This window comes from Clarias gariepinus, chromosome 27, assembly GCF_024256425.1.
Source record: "Clarias gariepinus isolate MV-2021 ecotype Netherlands chromosome 27, CGAR_prim_01v2, whole genome shotgun sequence".
Taxonomy (NCBI): domain Eukaryota; kingdom Metazoa; phylum Chordata; class Actinopteri; order Siluriformes; family Clariidae; genus Clarias; species Clarias gariepinus.
This window is the reverse complement of record NC_071126.1, coordinates 12,003,032-12,022,993: the sequence shown is the minus strand read 5'-3', so window position 1 is coordinate 12,022,993 and position 19,962 is coordinate 12,003,032. Positions and strand designations below refer to the sequence as shown.

Here is a 19,962-nt window from a genome sequence, read left to right as displayed (position 1 = left end):
AGACCAGAGAAGGGAACTTTCAACCCTGGAGGTAGGAGGCCAAAGTGCTAACTACTATGCCACCATGCCGCCGATTTTGTCATCAGGTATGACTGAAAATAAGAAATGGATGTTATGTTACAGAGTGAATTCAACTTTTCATCTATACATCTAGACAAATTGAATCTTTTACGGAGAACCCACCAAGCACGGGGAAAACATGCAAACTCTATGCACACAGACCCAAGGTGTAAATCAAACCCAGACCCTGGTAACAATGCTAACCACAAATCCAACATGCCACCATGTTTATGTTCCATCCGTTACATCGAATGAAGGACTCTCCCCTCCCTGGAGATACAATATATCCATAATTTCTGTGGAAGTTACTAATGGGGTTGGGTTGCCAGCTTAATGCCCAATCGTATCCAGCTTAATGATCTAACAGTGGCAGCCTGACAGCGCCGAGGCTTGAACCGAAGATCTTCCGATCAGCAGTCCAACACCTAAACAACGAAGCTATCCTGGGACCTACAACTTTTTTTAAGGCGCGGATCACAAGGTAGATCTGGAGCTTATCCAAGGAACATTGGGCATGGTGCATGACCACAACCTGAATGAGGCTCCCGTCCATCTAAGCGGACCACACACACACACTTAGGGCTCAGGTCACCTAATCCCACACTGTTATGTCTTTTGGGAGATGGAAGGGAAAACCTGAGAACCTAGGGGAACCCCCATGCAGAGAACCAACGCCACCCAGACAGTAGACTGAGCTCAGGTTTGAACCTGGGACCCTGGTGCTGTGAATCAGTGTAATAGAAAATAATAAACGTAATGTAATCGAATGCTGTGTAATATAAATACCTAAGTGGGATGTAGCAGATGCATTAACCTTAAATCTGTCTTGAGAATGACAACTGGAAAGAGCTAAGTAACTATAGAGAGAAAAGTGTACAGTTCCACTTTAAGCAAAAAGGTTAAACCATGAACAAGCACTATCAAAGAGGGAAATTAAAAACTTTGTTCTACCCACAGGGAACCAAATCCTTGTCTGATGATTGTGAAATGGGTTGTGTGTGATTTGTTACTGGGTGTGTGGAGATGTTTGACAGATCGGCGCAGTGACAGTGACAGTCCGAGGTGAACACGAGCCGCCTATCAGAGGAGATATGAGGGGGAAAGTGTGTGTGTAAGCGCCAGTCGGGGAGTGGGCTCTCAGTCTGAGGCTTGGGTCGGACATATGAGTGCGATGCCGAACAAAACAAAAAAGGACAAGGTAATGATATACACACTCCACCACAAGTTCGTGTTCGCTCTTAGGCACGTTATTTTCTCTCCTTGTAGAAATAGATGTCTGAGATTAGGCATAAAACAAAGGCTCGCGCACTTGTGAACTAATAGCCGAGCTTCCTGTTCTTAATTTGATCTACTGTGCTAATGCTGGCTAGCTCGGTGCTAGGCAACGCTAAGGAGATTCTTTCAAATAAGCCTGCCGTTTACGTACTAATACAAAATAATAAGCGGCTTTGTTTTAATGAGCCAGTGAGCACGTTTAAGCTTGTTTCACATATTAAAATCCAAAACGTTTTAGATTTGCTTGCGGTGTTTCTGAAGCCAATTAGGGTGGGTAGCTAATTCCGTAGTTAGCGAGTTAGCTTGCGCTAAAACGGCTACATTGGTTTGAACTGGCTGCTATAGTTAGCTCTGGATGTTGAGCAGGTTATCCTGTTTTTAGTTTGCAAGATAAGTCTTGTATTTACTTAAAAGCCTTTTTTTTTTAAATTACTCATACTATTATGAAAATCCGAGCTTTGCAGCAAAAGCCTAACGTTAGTTGTAAGTTCCTGACTAGCCGGCTACAAGTTAGCTAGCTAACAGCCTGATTCAAATAAAACGACACTCCTCTGGTGTTAACTCTCCACTTAATGAACCAGCATTTATTGTTGAATTATGGATATACAAGCGTCACTTGTTTTTTTTTTTTGTCTCTTCCGTTTTTGTTCTTTATCAGGAATCACCGAAGTCTGGAAAAGTCAGTAAAACTGCAGGACAAGAAAATTCAGATCATGAGGTAATGTAGTATGTAGTTAATATCCAATAATGCATAGAAACCCAAGTTGTTCGACATATGTACACTACTATCCGAAAAAAAAAAAAAAAAACTTATATAAGGGGGAATCCGTAAATTATGTCCACTCTCTCTCATAAACAGCTCACTAACTGCAGGGTGTTTTCTAGTGCCCTAAAGGTTGTTAAAAGAAATGCTTTCTGGGTTTTCCGACCCAGTTCTCAGTTGTTTTCCAATACAGTTTGGCCCTTGTTTAAGTCACTTAAATCCTTATGCCTGCCCCCCCTTTTTAATTGCTTCCAACACATCAACTTCAGGAAAAGAAAATCTTCACTTGCTGCCTAATATATCCCACTCACTTCCAGCAGCCATTGTAATGCGATATTGAAAATAGCTATTGTAGCTATTGTGAGAAGGTTCAAATTGTAATGGCTAGAAAATTGCGTCAGAGCAACTCCAAAACTGTAGCTCTTGTGGGATGTTCTCAAGATGCAGTCGTCAGGACATACAAAAAGTGATCCCAGGGAAGGTAAACCTGGTGAACTGGAGACAGGGTCGTGGGTGGCCAAGGCTCAGTCATTGGGACCTACCCAATATTAGTCCAAATGTTATGGCTGCTTCAGTGTGCAGTAGTGCATCTGATCCTGCTATTCCTGGGCCTGCATCGTAGTTTAATCTGCTTTGTAAAATCACATCAAACCTTGTCCTGACGCTCCATTGCAATTTCGATAATAGGTTTGGTCGTCAAGTAGGGCTAGTGATTTCACTTATCAGAAACGGAAGCCGTGTTAGCAACTAAATATAGTTACTGTAGAATTTTGGTCCTGCACTTAAAGTTCCTTTTGATTTTAAATTCTGTGTTTTGTGGCTTTTTAAAAACTTTTTTATAAATATAACTGTCCTTTAGAGTGTACTCGCACAAGACCTGAACATGATTGATTTACCCAAAGTCCGATTTGTTTGACAGACCCTGTACTGAACTCGGGCATCATTCGGATTTCAGAGATGTTTTCAGGCAGCACAGAACTCTGACGCCATAACTTCGATTAGGCAACTGTCCTATTAAAATATTTAAAATAATTTTAATTAACGATTTGCTGAAAATTTTGTTGCATGATTGACAAAATCCCTAAAACACACAAGAGGTTTCACTGTGCCCAAAATCACTCCAAGAAAGCCAGAAGAAAAATAACTGGCAGCACGGAGGCTTAGTGGTTAGCACTGCAGCCTCACACCTTCAGGGTCAAGGGTGCTTGATGGATTTTTATTTTGGTTTCCTCCCACAGTCTAAAGACGTGCAGATTAGGCTAATTGGTGTTCCCAAATTACCCGTAGTTTGTGAATTAGTGTGTGTGTGTGCCCTTCAGTGTATTTGCCTACTAGTTTCCTGACAGCTATGATCCAGGCCCCCTGCAACGTTGTATAGATTAAGTTGTATAGAAGATAAGTGAATGAATGAAAAAAAAAATAGCACCAATGATTAAAATTGAGAGTGCCATTGTTTTATCCGAGAGCACTTATATTAAACACAAAGGTGTGTGTGTGCGCTCAGGCCAGGAACTTTAAGTTCGATGTAAATGCAGACTACAGGGAAGTGGGGGAAAAAGGGGACAATAGTTCCTGGGCGTGGTACAAGGCAACTTTGCAAAGTCTGAGTATGCCTTTGGTGTTTGTTTCATCTGTGAGGAAGCATTTCTAGGGAAAAATTAGTTTTTGGGATGGTCATGGTTATATAGGTTGTCTTTACTTCATGGAAAATCATTCAGATTGTTTCGTGGACTTATTCTGGTCTTGATTTACATAAATGCTGCATATGACGTACACATCATTGGCGGGACCTGCTCTACATTAGCAACAAACATGGTTCTCTGGCATACGTTTGGCTGTGTATCTTCCCACACACTCTTTCCTTTTCCAACTGCTCCCAGTGAAGTTCATTCATACCAGAGACTGAACAAGTAGTTATGTGACAAGCACTTTGACTTGAACTTCTCTTTGATTTATGTTTTAAGTTAATGCTTCAACATGCGCAATCAGATTATCCCACAGAGATGAGGAGAAGTAAAACTCAGTGACTGAGAGTACATACGCAATCAAAATAGACAAGGCTGTACAATGAACTGTTATTATAAACTGCACAGCAAACACTGACTCACACAATAAACTTTATTGCACGGTAGTAATGTGATCATGTAATCTGTTAGCTATATGAACTCGTTAAGTAAGTTATGTACATAATTATGAATTCTGAAATATAACATACTTTATGTAAAGTGACTGAGTACAGTGGGTACAGTGGCAGATTAAAGTGAAACATAGTGGCTTTCGGGCGGATCTAGTCAGGGGTCGTGTGGGAAGTTGCTGCTCATGAAATGGGAACTTGGGATCTGTCATGGATGTCTTCCTGTGAACAGGGAGGGGTGAGCAGGATCCTTCCTGATGTATTTTATTACACCGCTCAGTAGAGATGTCCTCAACAGCATATATACAGAGAGCATAAAAATGCTTTCTGTGAAGCCTCTGTGGAACCAGGTAAGGACACGTGTGCACCTGTTGGTCCTCTTCAAGCTCCTTAAGAAATAGAGGTGCTGTAGTGCTTCAGTAATTTTAAGGTTCTTAGGGAATGTGTGAAGTTATCAGTGATGTGCATTTTCACGAAAATCCCAGTAAGGAAGTTACTCAGTGTGTCTGTTACGCTGCTGATATGTAAAGAAGGATGAGCTGCTTGGGGTGGGAACTTGTCTGACTTCTCATTCAGTCTTGTTTTACTTTTATGTATTTAGTCCCCTTTTTAAATCAAATATATATTAATATTTAGTTTGATTGCTTTTAGTTTTGATTCCAGTGCAAATTCTTTATGGGCTTGTTTTGACACCCTTGTACACTGTCATCTATAATTTATTTGAAATAATTCTTGTAGATGTTTACCCTACTCAGATGAGTTATTTTACACTTTTAAATAGTTTTACCTTTTAAAATGTCTTCAGTTGTGTGAAGTTGTTCGACAATATAGTTATTCATTCAAGCTGCTTTTTTACTTCAATCAATGTAGGTGTTTCTGTTTTATTTGCTTTATTACTTGTTTACTTTTTACACTGTTATTAATTAGATTGCATTATTAATATTTTGTAAGTCGCTCTGGATAAGAGTGCTGAACCTGGCAAACAAATTAAGTAAATAGCCAACTTTAAGACAAAAGAGTCAAACCACTCCATAAAGTCTTCAGCACATCCCAAAGATGTTCGATCAGGTTTAGGTCAGGATCTGTCGTGGCCAGTCAATGTATGGAAATGTTTTTTTTTTGCTCCTAGAACAATTTGCATTACAGCATTTGGCAAGTGCCCTTATCCAGAGCGATTTGCTTTTTTAAAAATGTCTTTATACATGCTGTATGAGTGTAATCAGTAGTCCAACGCTTTAATCACTGAACTACTATTGCCCCTACCAACAATTTGAGCCTAAACAATTATTGCATAGTTGTCCTGAAATATTCCTGTGCCACCAGAAAAGAAAAACCTCATTGATGGGATAACTTGGTAATTCATCACATTTAGATAGCCAGCTATCTTCATTTTATTGCCACATAACGTTACTAAGCCTAGACCTGACCAACTGAAGCAATCCCATATAATAACACTGCCTCCAGAGGCTTGTACAGTTGCCACTATGCGTGATGAGCGCATCGCTGCATGCAATTTTCTTTTTACCCCGACGCGCCTATCTCTCTGGAATGCTGTCAGTCTGGACTCTTCCGAGAACATGACCTTTTTTATTGCACCAAAGTCCAATGTTTATGCTAGCTAACAAATTGAAGCCTTTTTACCCAAATAGCCTCACTAACATGTGGTTTAGCCCCAATCTTAAGAGTTTACATCATATTTGTGTCTCTGGAAGTGCTCTTACTTTCACTGTTAAACATAGCTGTGATTTCAGCTGTTGATTTTTTTTTTCCTTCTTTTTTTTTCTTTCTTTTTTTTCTCAATGCAGCTTAATCAAGCATTCAGGTGATCTTTGTGGTCTGTTAAGGTTTTTGTCTGACTACACTGCATAGTTGACAGTTTAGCAGTACCTTTTTTAGGTTTTAATAACCAAATTAAATAAGTAATAATAAATTAAAAACAGTTCCAGTAATCATAAACAGTAGTCCCTTCTGAAAACATATAATGACTGACGTGGTTATTTAAGAAATGAGAAGCATCGCGTCACTAAACAAATTCCTAACTGCAGTAACTATTGTCATAGGGTCTTAAATATTTGTCTGTTTAAATATAAAAGGAATTTATTTATTTATTTATTTTGTCCCAGACAGGATAAATTAATAGTGGTTTTTTTTTTGTTTTTTTTTTTTTTAGAATTTTTAATTCTGGAACATAACCACAAAGCTGTTTGCGCAACCATGGTCATGTGCAAAAACAATTGGAACATCTGCATTGATTCATCAATTCCAGTGTCTAATCTTTCACAATGACAAATTTTAGCAAAAATTTTATTAATTTATTATAATAAATTGATTTGATTTGTGATTGTAGTAAATATGAAGCAACGCTGAAGTGTCTGCTTTTGATCTAAGACATGTAGAAATGTAAGTGTGGTCTGATCTTTCTTTTACATGACCGGGTAAGTTACATTATTCTGACGCGCCTGTAGCTTTAGACAGATCAGAGTTCAAATCAGTTTGACACACAAACACATTTTAGGTACACAAATAGGTGTACTCTTTGAATTCACTGTTCCCTGAGATACCAAAAGATGATTTAGATATGTAAAAATGCTAAAGAAAAGTTTATACACGTGAGCTTCTCTCCTTCTTACAGGGATCTAACAGGAAAGGCAGCAATAGTGCGCCGCCCACCACACAGATGCTGAAGGGGAAACAGTCCGGGACTCAAGCTCCTGTCAAAAAGGAGAAAAGGCAAAGCTCCTCTCGCTTTAGCCTCAGCAATAACCGGGAGCTTCAGAAACTGCCTGCTTTCAAAGGTATGTTTCTGTATCTGCATCAGTTCATGCAAGCTATGACATCTAATTTGGTAAATATTGTCTTCATCAAACAAAAAAAAAAGGAAACATCCAAGCATTTTCTAAAATAGTTTTTTGTTAGTGTTTATTTTCAATAGTTTAAAAAGCATTGAAAGAAATTAATCTATAAAATTGTCTTTAATCTCTTACTATTGATTTTAGCTCTTTCAAATATGTAAGGTTTAACACATTTAAAATATACAGCTTCAATTTATAGATATTTATCCAAATTGTTTATTTATTTATTTTTAAACAGCAACATTAAACGGGAGCTGCCCTAATTGTGCATGAATTGTAAATTAACCGCTTAATGTTCATGGAGTGATGACTAGCACACTTCATTTACTTATTTTTGTGTTATATATTTTATTCATGTTAAATAAATGCAAATGGGAACATTTTGAAAAATATTCCAGTCATGTTCTTCAGGAGTGGACAACTAGCAGGAAGTTAAAAGCTCCAGTGTGCTGCCCAGTCACGTTTAGTTTACTAATCGAATATTCTACCAAAAATTTAACCGATTAATTGAGTAATCGGATAAAATGTACTTTTGCTTAAATAAACAGCAATGTAAAATATATAAAAGAAACAAAGATTAATTGATAAAAAGAATAATTATAGCATTTTATCAAAAATAAACATTGTCATTATTCACAATACAAGGAATAGCTTATACCCCCCTATCTCACCTATGCGGTTTAGCTCGCAGTGAAATGCGGTGTTAGTCGGGCAGTCGCGGGGGCTCACCTGCCTGACATTTAAACATGTTTTTAAGGCGGCATTTCTACATGGACGACTGATTTGTCCACTCTTGTTGTCTCATATTTTTATGAAAGTTAAAGAGTAGTAGCTGTTAGTAGATGGTCAGTAACATCAGTAGAGCTTCTGTTTTACACAATGTTTGTGACAGTCTATAACAAAGGCATACTGCATCATTAAGATTAAAACCTGTTATTTACACAAAAAAGTTAATTTTTAAGCTGTGTAGATAATTTTAAGCAACACGTCCTCTAGTTTCTCTTTTACCGTTTATTATTTATTTCAGTTGTTACATAGCAACCCAACACTAAATATTTTGCGCTAATGAGACAGTTTTACATGGAAAAAGTTTTTTTTTTTTTATGACACATCTACCTAATCTGGTGTGTTTTTATTTCTGTTACCAAAATCCAATATTATATATATATATATACTGTATGTATATATATATATATGTGTGTGTGTGTATGTATGTATGTGTATATATATATGTATATATGTATATATATATATATATATATATATATATATAATGTGTGTGTGTGATATATATATAACTTGAACTGCTGTGGTGGGTTACTACAGGACGTCAAATATTTAGGTATTTGGAAAATGTTGTCTAATCTAAAAATAACTTAAATTTCATTTTTAACCACCAGTAAAGCTGTAAGCGTTTATTACTGCCTTTATTCACAGTAAGAAAGTGGTCAGTACAAAGCTTGGTTGGATTAAATTTTATTAAAGATGTTGTGTATTCAGCAACCACTTTGCAATTTCTTAATTTATTTTTTTTAACCATAGTGTGGGGCTGTTTGCAAACCTGCCTTGAGGTTTAGAATGTTTTTGTTCTAGCTCCTCTCTGAGCAGCTCATTTGGTTAAAGTGTGGTTAGACATTACAGGTGGCACTTTCTTAATTCCCCCCAGTTATCTCTTGGACAGGTTTAAAAGTCCTAAATATTTTAATAGGAGGGGTATTTTTAAAGGTAAATTATGAACTTTTAGTGCTTTTAATGCCTTATTTTTGCTGAGCTCAAATTCCTACCAGAGATCATAATGGCTAATTATAAATAGGTTTTGTTGATTTAATTATATAGTCCATGCTAATTAACATGTTTATTTACACTTCATATGTGCAAAGCCTAATCAAAGACGACAACAAACTATTCTAAAACAGAAAGCTCACAGAAACAATTCATAAAACAGAAAGTGAAATGCAGTAATACCATCAGCCTGCCATGTCTGGTGTTTTGAGTTTGGAAAAAAGTTTGCCTTGTTGTCTTTGGGTTGAATTTTCAAAATTTCAGAACGTTCTCACAATCTTGGTCAGAAGCTACCTGTACCTTTTAAAAATACTTTTTAAAAACTATTTAGGCTTTTTAAAAGCCTTTACACACAAAGCTATTACACGATTTTGTTGTCAGAAAAGGTAAAAACCAGCCTTTTACCTGTGTGTAATTTTGTTGCTCAGGTGCCACCCACAGGTTTGTTAGAAAAAAATAAATGCCTGTTTTGGCAACAAATATGATTGTTAAAAGCATAAAGCATTTACTGATTGCCTGGCATATTTGATGATGGATGCTGAGTATTGCAGTAAGCAAACTTGCTAATGGTTCAAATTGAATAAATGTTTTTGTTAGTTTTGCTAATCTTTCTAATGTTTCACTTTACTTTCTCAGAGATACTCTGAACCTTTGTTACTGGGCACACAAGTTAAATTCTCCTGTGTCTGTTATGATTAAGTACAGGATAAATTTTTTTTTTTTTTTCTTTAAAACACTGAGGCTGAGTAATGTTCAAGTTTAGTAAAGAAAATGACAAATAGCCATTTTTAAAGGAGAATTCCAAGAAATTTGTGAACATCAGGGTCCTGCCTTATTTGAGTAGAGAATTTTTAGATTCTAATTTTGTTTCTAAGAATTTGACCTGAAGAACAAAACATCAAGTAACAGGCCTCTAAGAGCAGTCCATGACTGTAGTAAAGTGCCCTGATGAACAAAAGCTCTTTTAGACTGAATCACAGCATAGACGAGCCTTTTATCAGTGGGCTTTTCACCAGTACACAGTCTCTGATTATATTTACCCTGGATTGCATCTTTCTTTTTAAACAGCATTATGATCAGGTCATGAGGTTTGATGCAGATCAGTGTGCTTTTTTATTTTTAACTTTATTCCTCCTCTTAGTGTAACATCAAAGCAGATTAAGATTGGCTAATATATTCATGTGTTAATTAAATGAATTAAATAAATGAATCAAACTTTTGTATCTTATTATAGTATATACCTGCACTGATGACAGACTAACTTCATGCCATCACCTGCTTTGGCACTTACTGATAGTCATTATATATATATATGTGTAGTGCACTTAATTTTTTTTTTTTTGACTTTTTTTTTATTTTCATCTTTACCAATTAAAATAGAATTTATAGTATTTTTAAAGATTTTTTTTTTTTCATATTCCATAACTTGTAGTATGGTATGTTATATCACAGATACATTTGCAATAAAACCATGATCCTCAGCTCTAAGCTGAAGTCTTGTTTCCCTCGGTGATGACGATTGGGTGTGTTCCTTTTGTACCGGATCATCTGTGTCTGTTCAGCTGAAGACTTGCTGCAGCGAATGCGCTGCTGATGATGCGGTTTCCTGTCAGCACTTTGCTGCTTCTGTGTGGTCGCTTGTTTATCATACATGAGAAAAATGTTTCAGCGTTGCACCCGGAGAGAAATCATTCGTTTCATTTCACAGTCACCAGTAAAAGTGTTTGGGCTAATTTTGGCACATATGTAAGTGTCTTCTGTCTAGTCACGGCTGACTCTGGCTTATGTAACTAAACATTACAGAGCTACAGCTGAACTGTTAGAGGATTAAAAGTGATCTATAATAGGCAGTGTCGCCTGGGTCATGTATATCGTGAATAAGCTGAGAAAATCGACATGTGATGTTGCTTTATATATAGCAGCAACGATTAATAAAAATCCCTTGTCTTGTGTATTTTACATTTCCCTCAGATGCTTATTTTAGCTGTTCGTTATCCCGCTGCATTAGCTGGAGAACTTTTGCAGATAGTCATCTGTACTTTCTGTTGAAATCTGAACGTCTTCACTTTATTGTCAATATCCCGCCCTCCTTTAAACCTAGCAGCCAATCAGAGACCTCCTCAGCTTGCAGTCGTGAGGTCCGGTCATGTGAATCAGGCCAGCCAATGGCAAGTAGCTCTTTGTGGATGACATCACTAGCGAGCTGTTTCCCTCCAGCTTGCGGTGGAGCTTCATTTTCTGCTGAGAGTGCTGGTGCTGAAATGGAGGCTAGCTCGAATCGCTGTAGGTGATCCGCCTTCTCCCTCCTACCCTTCACAACTCCCTCCCTCTTGGACGGACAGATAGGTGTTGACATGCTCTAAGGAGGGGAGCAAGATGGTTTTGGACACACCGAGCTCAAATGGGCCTTTCCAGCCTTTGGCCCTCACGTATTTCAGAGGTGAGCCGTTACGCTTCATTGTCTTTGGATGGGGGTAGGGATGAGACTCTGCCGCTTAAAAACGCAGTGCCTGTGTTTGCTGTAATAAAAAGGATATTTCGGCTTAAGGATTTTAAAAAATATATATATATATTTGATTGTTGTAAGGGATAGTTTACCTTGTTGCATCTTCATGCGTTTTTTTTTTTTGTCTGCATGCGTACGTAAAAAAGAGACAGGTAGTGTGCTGCATGTTGAAAATAAACAGATGGAAAAGGCTCACTTGTAATGTTAAGTGTCAGCAAAGAGATACTAAGAAGAGAAGGGGGTTGAAGCAGTTTTACTGTCTCCTGCGTCTCCCATCCCCCACCGAGACTCTGATGTCAAAGGAAGTGAGGTCACAGCTCTGGGAAGTGTGTGTGGAAGGGGGGCTGGATCTGTAAAGCAATAGGATTTTGAGTAGGCTGCTGTTTGTGTTATGATGGAGGAAAGAGGAATGTGCTTTTTTCCTGTCTCAACACCTTCTCCAGGTCACCAAGCATGTTGAAATTTCCTGTTCCTTTATTATCGAGGGTCTATTTGTTTAACATTACATACTTTTTTGTATACATTTTTATCATATGAGACGCTTAAGCTTTGATAACTGTGGTTCAGCATTGCTTTCTAATTTGATATACCAGTTGTGGTGATGCCCTGCGTCTCATCTGTCGTTTGGAAGGGCGTTCACGTGTATCATACCCAATCATGAGCATCAGTCACCTTCTACCTTACTCAGTTATATCCGTTCTTATCTATTTTAAAACAATCCTGCCAGAACTGTGAAATCTGTTGTGTTCGTACAATACTTCTGGTAGTTTGGTATGTAACACACACCCTGCAGTAGTTTGTAACAGGACCCCTTTATCAATCCTGTGATCTTTCACATACATTAGCAGAAAAACATGCAAAAACAAGCCCAGCTGCTGTATGAAGGTGAGGTGAGCAGTCAGGCATGTCAACCGGGTAGAAATGTTATTTTTGTTAAGCTTGGAATCCTTAGTGTTTCCGTTGTTACTTGAAATATGAGGTCAGACGTAAAACTACGCATCCCATGTGTTTAAAACATTAAACACAGTCCTATTATATTTATTAATTTACTGTCATTTCGCACAGTGTTATAGTTTAGCTTGTCAGTTCATGTAGTTAATTGCAGTATCGTGAACAACATGCATTAAATCTGTAAAAAAAATAAAAGTAAACACGGCACCAGAACAAAATGTAGGCACGTCAATTTATGCGGCCGTTCTAGTGCTGCATGGTTTAAAGTTTTCAGTTGTCCCTGCAGTTGTGGAGCCAAACCAAGAGCATTCCTTTTACTGTAAAATTTCAGCCATGTAAACTAATTTTTCAAACTTGCATACCTGCTGATTCCTCATGTGATACATTAGTCAACTGTAACTAACCACACAATCAAATGTTACTGACTTCATGTGAATAGTTTTATCATAGTGAGGATATTGCACATCAGTAGTATATAATAAGGTGAGACCATAGACATAGTTAGGATGGAATTAAGCAACATTGGCAAGGATTTATTTTTTATAAATTTAATTTGCATACATATACTGAGAAAATGAAACTGTATTCAAAACTCAATACAGTTTCTGAGGAAAAGTTGCAGTGCACGCAGACGTCATGGCATGAAAGCATAGAATAGTCACCTCTAAAAACGTAGGGCAGGCTTTCATTTCTGCCTGAAACTTTTACCTTTTTATTGCTGTTTGAAAATGAAATAGTTTTCTGACAGTTTTTTTTTTTACATTGTTTTATTATTATTCGAAAATGTTAGCTAGAAACCCAGCTATGTTCAATGCTCCTGATGATGATTGGAACTTTAGGCACCTGCAAACTTGTTTATATATTTCAAACGGTTTATGCAAATGTTTTATATCCTCCCCAGCAGGAAAAAAGTGGCCTCTGTGCTCTTTAGCAAAACACCTATAGACAGAAGGGACTTAATGGGCGTTTATTTTTATTTTCAAAAAGTTAATCCATAATTCATTTAATTGTCACAAGCGGGCTAGGCATGACTTATGGATCAGACGTGGTAGGTAGATTGTATTAGAAGTAGAACTCGCACACATGCGCACGCGCGCGCACACCAATTTCTGCTCCCTCCTGATGTTACATGTGATATATGATGGGGGTGGGGTTGGGTGGGGTGTGAGCAGCCTTGTAAAGAGGAACACTACCAGGAATGCTTTTTGCTTCATTTTAGCTGTTGAGCCAGTAACATGAAAATATTTGCAAACTTACTTCAACAATTTCAGTGTCATATTTGTGTACGAGATTGAATGTGAAATTTTCCGCATCATGTTTGCATTAACTGACTGACCATCATACTACACTAATGATTCATTTCTTACCAGTTATTGCACTTTGTCTAAATTTGTCAAGACTTAGGGCGTAAATCCAGTTGTACTGCATCAGGAAATCGAAATCACTTGGTTTGGTTTTAGGTTCGAGTTCCTGGACTGCAGTGTCTCAGCAGAAAGGACACTGCTAATTAATTTGTTTAAAAGCCAGACATTACTTCAGGTGACCATGGTATATTTATGATGATGTAAAGCAGCCTTTAAATGTCTGCTTTACCTGGCTAGCTCACCCACAGGATTGTGTCGGTATGTGCATTCATCACTCAGGCCAGTCATTCAGTTAATACAATCACTGGTATATTTAATAGGATCATGGTCTGTAATTGGGTGCTAACCTCACCACCAATTTTAAGTTACCAATTGAAATAGATTTCCATTTGTTACTGTCTACTGGTTAACTTATATATTTTTTTAATATATATATATATATATATATATATATATATATATATATATAAACCTGAGGTTGTACTGAAGCAGTAATGAAGCAGTACTCATCTTTGTCTGCATATGACTCCCCAAAAACTTTGCTACTCCTTCTCTCAGTATTTCCCCTAAATCATACTACAGCAGCTTCTGATTCTCTTCGCAGGAAATGCAAACAATATGAAAATCCTTTGGCTGTGTAATTTGTTACATTTCCTGATTTTCGTTTTTTCTCACAATGAGCTTCAGGGCTCGAGCGTGGTTAAAGTTTCTACCACTTTTCTGGAGAGCTTGACGAAGTGCGCGAGTTGTAATTAGCAACCATGCTTCCAACAATCCCAGAGAAGTGGGATATTAGAGCAAAAGTTGAGATGACGAGAAGAGAGAGGGCATTATTATTTTTTTTTAAACTGAATTGCTACTACATAGGAATTTTAAATACAGCATACCTAAAACTGTTATCTACTGTTGTTACATTGCTGCTACTTTTACAACTAGAATATTGTAAAATTTATTAAACATGACTGCTAACAAAGGCACCAAAGATTATGGCAAACTGTAACTAAATGAAACTTCTGTCTAAAGCTCTTCTCAGACACGGGTTTATAACATTGCTGGCTTCATTTTTTTTCAAAAAAAATCCTCACACTTTAAAAGATACACATTGTTCATTTGATATTTGTGACGTACAATATATGAGACCAGAGTTATCTTAATACAACATGGTGAATGAATGTGGTCCTTTAATACTGAGAGTTTGCAAATGATTTGGGCCTTGCATTTCTGCACACCTCCTTTCTGCAGGATGGTGGTCATGTCACACATGACACACGTCACACCTTTTACTGTACAGTTCAGCTGTCAAAACCTCGCCCCTTTGTGCAAAGAAAAAGATCCCTGATCTTGTTGTCCGACTAATTTCTAGACATTGTTTCCTTTTGCTCAAGTCCAACAAATTTCTTTTGTTGCAGTGACACCATCAAGTTTTGTTTTGGATTATGACTGTTGTAATTGATAGGCCAGTATGTCGTAATCTTGTGCATTATTAGTCTATCCATTATTCTATCCATTATTGTGACTTCAGCAAATTTGTGTGGTGTCGAAACCTATTTAATTCCGACTTTATAAGAATGTAAGAAACCGACCAGGGTGCTCATTCAGACATGTTTGAAACATAACAGATGAATGTAAAATAGTTCCAAACATTCAGACAAGCAGACTGCTTTTTACCCAACAATTAAAACTCACCTTTACCTCTCTGCCTTTCTGTTGGTGTAGATGTGCCCCCAGCGGAGCAGGAGAATTTGTTTGTGCAGAAGCTGCGCCAGTGCTGCGTACTCTTTGACTTTGTATCTGACCCTCTGAGTGACCTGAAATGGAAGGAGGTAAAGCGGGCGGCGCTCAGCGAGATGGTTGAATACATCACGCATAACCGGAATGTCATTACAGAACCCATCTACCCAGAGGTGGTGCACATGGTAAGTTTATTGTAATCATTTACATCTTTGATAAACGACTGTATGAACCGGATTTAAAGGATTTCTTTATTACTGTTGAAGTAAAACATACCTTTTAATAAATAACATAAAATATTGACTAAACAAGCATTGTTGTAATCCAAAGATGATCTTTTATAATTTTTTTACCTGAAGTACTAGAACGAGTTCTCTGTATATCATGAACATGTATTAGCTTCCAGAGATGTGTAGTCTTTAACAGGTAGACTTGTTTCAGGTGACTATCCGCCTTTCGCCTACTCGGTTATGTCAAACTGTTTCTATAACACGCTAGCTGACAGGAAGTGACTTGGTGTAACTTCGGATTTTTAACTGGAGCAGATCTAAGTGTGGTTTGTAGCAAGGGTTTTTGTCACCTTTGCGTGAGGCTTCATGCCCCATCAGGAGCATTTTCAGCCACTGATCAGCTCTCCTTCACAATTGGCCTGGTACAACTTTTCATGAGGAGAGCGCTACCCGATTGGTGGGTTGTTGCTTTTCAGTTAAAAATAGATTAGGCACATATCTTTAGCGAAGAAGCTGTGCAGAAAACCGCTTCTGAAACTCGCCACACCTGGTGAAAACATGAGCATTGACTAGAGTGGCAGCTGTAACTTCAAGCGACTGTGGCGCAGCCAGAAAACAACACAGCTGTGCACCCTGATCGCATTCAATTAAATTTAAGATAATGGCTTCACAATTCGTGATTCAATTTGATTGTCAGTATTTTAAACAAAAAATAATAACTGGAAAACCCTTTTGCTTTTATGAAGGGGGTAAAATAGTGTGTTTGTCCGTATAAATTCTAAAATAAAAAAATAACACAATTTTAAACTGCTTCTTCACTCTTGTTTCCCACGAGATTGATAAATAAAAAGGATGTGAGCTGGGAAAATACTGTATTGAAACATAAAACAGTTCTGCAGCAGCAGACATAGTCTCGTTCTTAGGTGGTGGTGACTGATCTCACAGCTGGTGTTTTAACTGTTAACATGGTTGCGTAACTGTATAAGCCACAATGCGTGTCGGATCTATCGGTTCTTGTACCCATTATATATTTTTTGAATTGTGTCATTTGAGACCTCTGGTGTTCAAATAGTGCAGTTGCATTAAATGCAAGCTTATTAGAATGCTGAGATACACATTATGACTGCACAGTCCCACATTACAAAACTTGGGATGATCGACTTAATTATGCACCATGTTACATTCTCGTGATATGCTGTAATTGTTATTGTTGAAAATATTTAATTACAAGAGAAGCAGCCAGGGGGAAAAATACAGAATTATTAGTTTCCTCTTTTTTTTCCATAAAAATTTGCAATTAAATAATATTTTAGAACAATTCAGGATTACAGCTTGTGAAGTAAGATTGTAAGGCTGTCTCATTTTGATCCCTTTAATAAATAGATAGACAAACACAGGCACATCATAATTACAAGTGCCCATGTTTGACTTTCTCCAGTTAGATGTAATTTGAACAGATGGACAACAAAGCCACTTTTTTGATAATTACTACCTCTCTGCATGGATTCATTGAGTGGAAGTTTACAATTGCCACTTAACACAATATATTATTCATATACAGTCATGTGAAAAAATTAGGACACCCTTTGAAAGCATGTGGTTTTTTGTAACATTTTTAATAAATGGTTATTTCATCTCCGTTTCAACAATACAGATAGATTAAAGTAATCCAACTAAACAAAGAAAACTGAAGAAAAGTCTTTTCAAGATCTTCTGTAAATGTCATTCTACAAAAATGCCTATTCTAACTGAGGAAAAAGATAGGACACCCTTGCCCCTAATAGCGAGTGTTACCTCCTTTGGCTGAAATAACTGCAGTGAGACGGTTCTTGTAGCCATCTACCAGTCTTCGACATCGGTCTGAGGAAATTTTACCCCACTCCTCAATGCAGAACTTTTTCAGCTGTGAGATGTTTGAGGGGTTTCTTGCGCGTACAGCCCTTTTCAAGTCACCCCACAGCATCTCAATGGGATTCAAATCTGGACTTTGACTTGGCCATTCCAGGACTCTCCATTTCTTCTTTTTCAGCCAATCTTTGGTTGATTTACTAGTATGTTTTGGGTCATTGTCATGTTGCATGGTCCAGTTCCGCTTCAGCTTTAATTTTCTAACTGATGGTCTCACATGTTCTTCAAGCACCTTCTGATACACAGTAGAATTCATCGTGGATTCTATGATGGTGAGCTGACCAGGTCCTGCTGCAGCAAAGCAGCCCCAAACCATGACACTTCCACCTCCATGCTTCACAGTTGGTATGAGGTTCTTTTCTTGGAATGCTGTGTTTGGTTTACGCCAAACATGTCCTCTGCTGTTGTGTCCAAATAATTCAATTTTGGACTCATTTGTCCAAAGAACATTATTCCAGAAGTCCTGGTCTTTGTCAACTTTATCTCTGGCAAATGTCAGTCTGGCCTCGATGTTTCTCTTGGAAAGCAAAGGTTTCCTCCTTGCACACCTCCCATGCAAGTTAAACTTGTACAGTCTCTTTCTGATTGTAGAGGCATGTACTTCTACATCAACAGTAGTCAGAGCCTGCTGTAGTTCTCGAGATGACACTTTAGGGTTTTTGGAGACCTCTTTTAGCATCTTGCGGTCTGCTCTTGGGGTGAACTTGCTGGGGCGACCAGTCCTGGGCATGTTGGCAGTTGTTTTGAAAGCCCTCCACTTGTAGACTATCTTCCGGACAGTGGAATGGCTGATTTCAAAATCTTTTGAGATCTTTTTAAATCCCTTCCCAGACTCATAGGCTGCTACAATCTTTTTTCTGAAGTCCTCTGACAGCTCTTTTGTTCTCACCATGGTGCTCACTCTCACTTCAACAGTCAGGAGCACACCAAACTAAATGTCTGAGGTTTAAATAGGGCAAGCCTCATTCAACATGCAGAGTAACGATCTACTAATTATGTGCACCTGGTGTGATATACCTGTGTGAGATCTGAGCCAATTTAAGAGGGAATACATGTGAGGGTGTCCTATCTTTTTCCTCAGTTAGAATAGGCATTTTTGTAGAATGACATTTACAGAAGATCTTGAAAAGACTTTTCTTCAGTTTTCTTTGTTTAGTTGGATTACTTTAATCTCTCTGTATTGTTGAAACGGAGATGAAATAACCATTTATTAAAAATGTTACAAAAAACCACATGCTTTCAAAGGGTGTCCTAATTTTTTCACATGACTGTATCCTCTGTATTCGCTTGTGCTTATGAGAACTTCTGGTGTGAAAGAAGCTACAACCATGCTGATAAAAAGGGGAATGAGAGGTGTTTAGTCATTTGTTGTTTACATTTTAAGGTTTGTAAAGCAAAGTTAGTAGCCAATATCATATGGTGTCTTAATAATTATCTGAGCAATGTGGGTTTAACACTAATTTGATTCCTTTGTTTGTAGCCCAGTTAAAATAATAAAAAACATAGGTGGTTTTTAGAGGTGACTAAAATGTTGTGTATAGTTACTACAGAAGAAGTAATTTTATTAACAAAAATACTAAAGTAAAGAGCAAAATGATTCACCAGAGATCTACTTGACTAGGTATCAAAATCCTCACTCCCAGTCCTCCCATAAGCTAATGGGAGTTATGGGTATCACTGGTCTGATGTATTTAGAAAATGGTTTGACGGGACAGTCAGATAAATATTTAAATCATCTCATTTTAATGTGGTGGCCAAATGTATTTATATATATATTTTTTGGCTATACAACTGCTATTTAATTACAAAAGAATTCTTACTTGTGGGAATTGGGGTATGTACAATGTTTAGTATGAAGTCTTTTTATTGTTCAAAACCTGCTGGATCCTGGTAGGCAAAGAGTCAAAAAAGTGTCTTTCATACTCGGGTGTCATTTGCTCAATCCATGCCTGCTTAATTGCTTTTTGAAGATCATGTATAGAAATGTGCTGAGAAGTTGACAATTCACTTAAGAATTCTTTATTTTTAGGCCTTTTTTTGCAAAGGTGAACTTTTCGGCTTCAGAAAGTAAAAGTTCTTCCACAACCATGGTTCTAATTAGCAAAGCTCTTCAGGACTAATTAGTGACATCACCTTTTTTCTGTACAGTGACAACTATATAACAATACCACCAATATAAACAATTCATACCACCTAATTACCACTGTTGTACAATTTTTTTGTCTTTTTAAAAGAGCTAGACAATGTGCTTGCTTGTTTAATTTTATTTTACCCAGGGTGCTTATTGGAGGTCTCGCTCTCTTGCTCCAGGGCTTGTTTAAAAACTTTGATAATAGAGCTTCAGTGAGAATAAAATCAGAAGATCTTAAGGAGTATTTTTTTGGTCCGGAACTGTTAGTTCAGCTG

General features: G+C 37.5%; 1 protein-coding gene across 2 annotated transcripts in view; it reads left to right on the top strand.

Annotated features, from left to right (window-relative positions):
• Positions 1-1,093: 1,093 nt before the first annotated feature.
• The window catches only part of ppp2r5cb (protein phosphatase 2, regulatory subunit B', gamma b), a 29,529-nt gene continuing 10,660 nt past the window's right edge, over positions 1,094-19,962 (top strand). Inside the window, exons 1-4 of one of the 2 annotated variants that reach the window (XM_053488905.1) lie at positions 1,094-1,258; positions 1,994-2,053; positions 6,865-7,027; positions 15,404-15,603. In XM_053488905.1, coding sequence (XP_053344880.1) covers positions 1,223-1,258; positions 1,994-2,053; positions 6,865-7,027; positions 15,404-15,603 — 459 coding nt within the window. In that variant the 5' untranslated portion in view covers positions 1,094-1,222. Of the gene's footprint in view, positions 1,259-1,993; positions 2,054-6,864; positions 7,028-11,070; positions 11,307-15,403; positions 15,604-19,962 lie in introns of those variants that run through there. The other variant, XM_053488906.1, reaches the window with a different exon arrangement.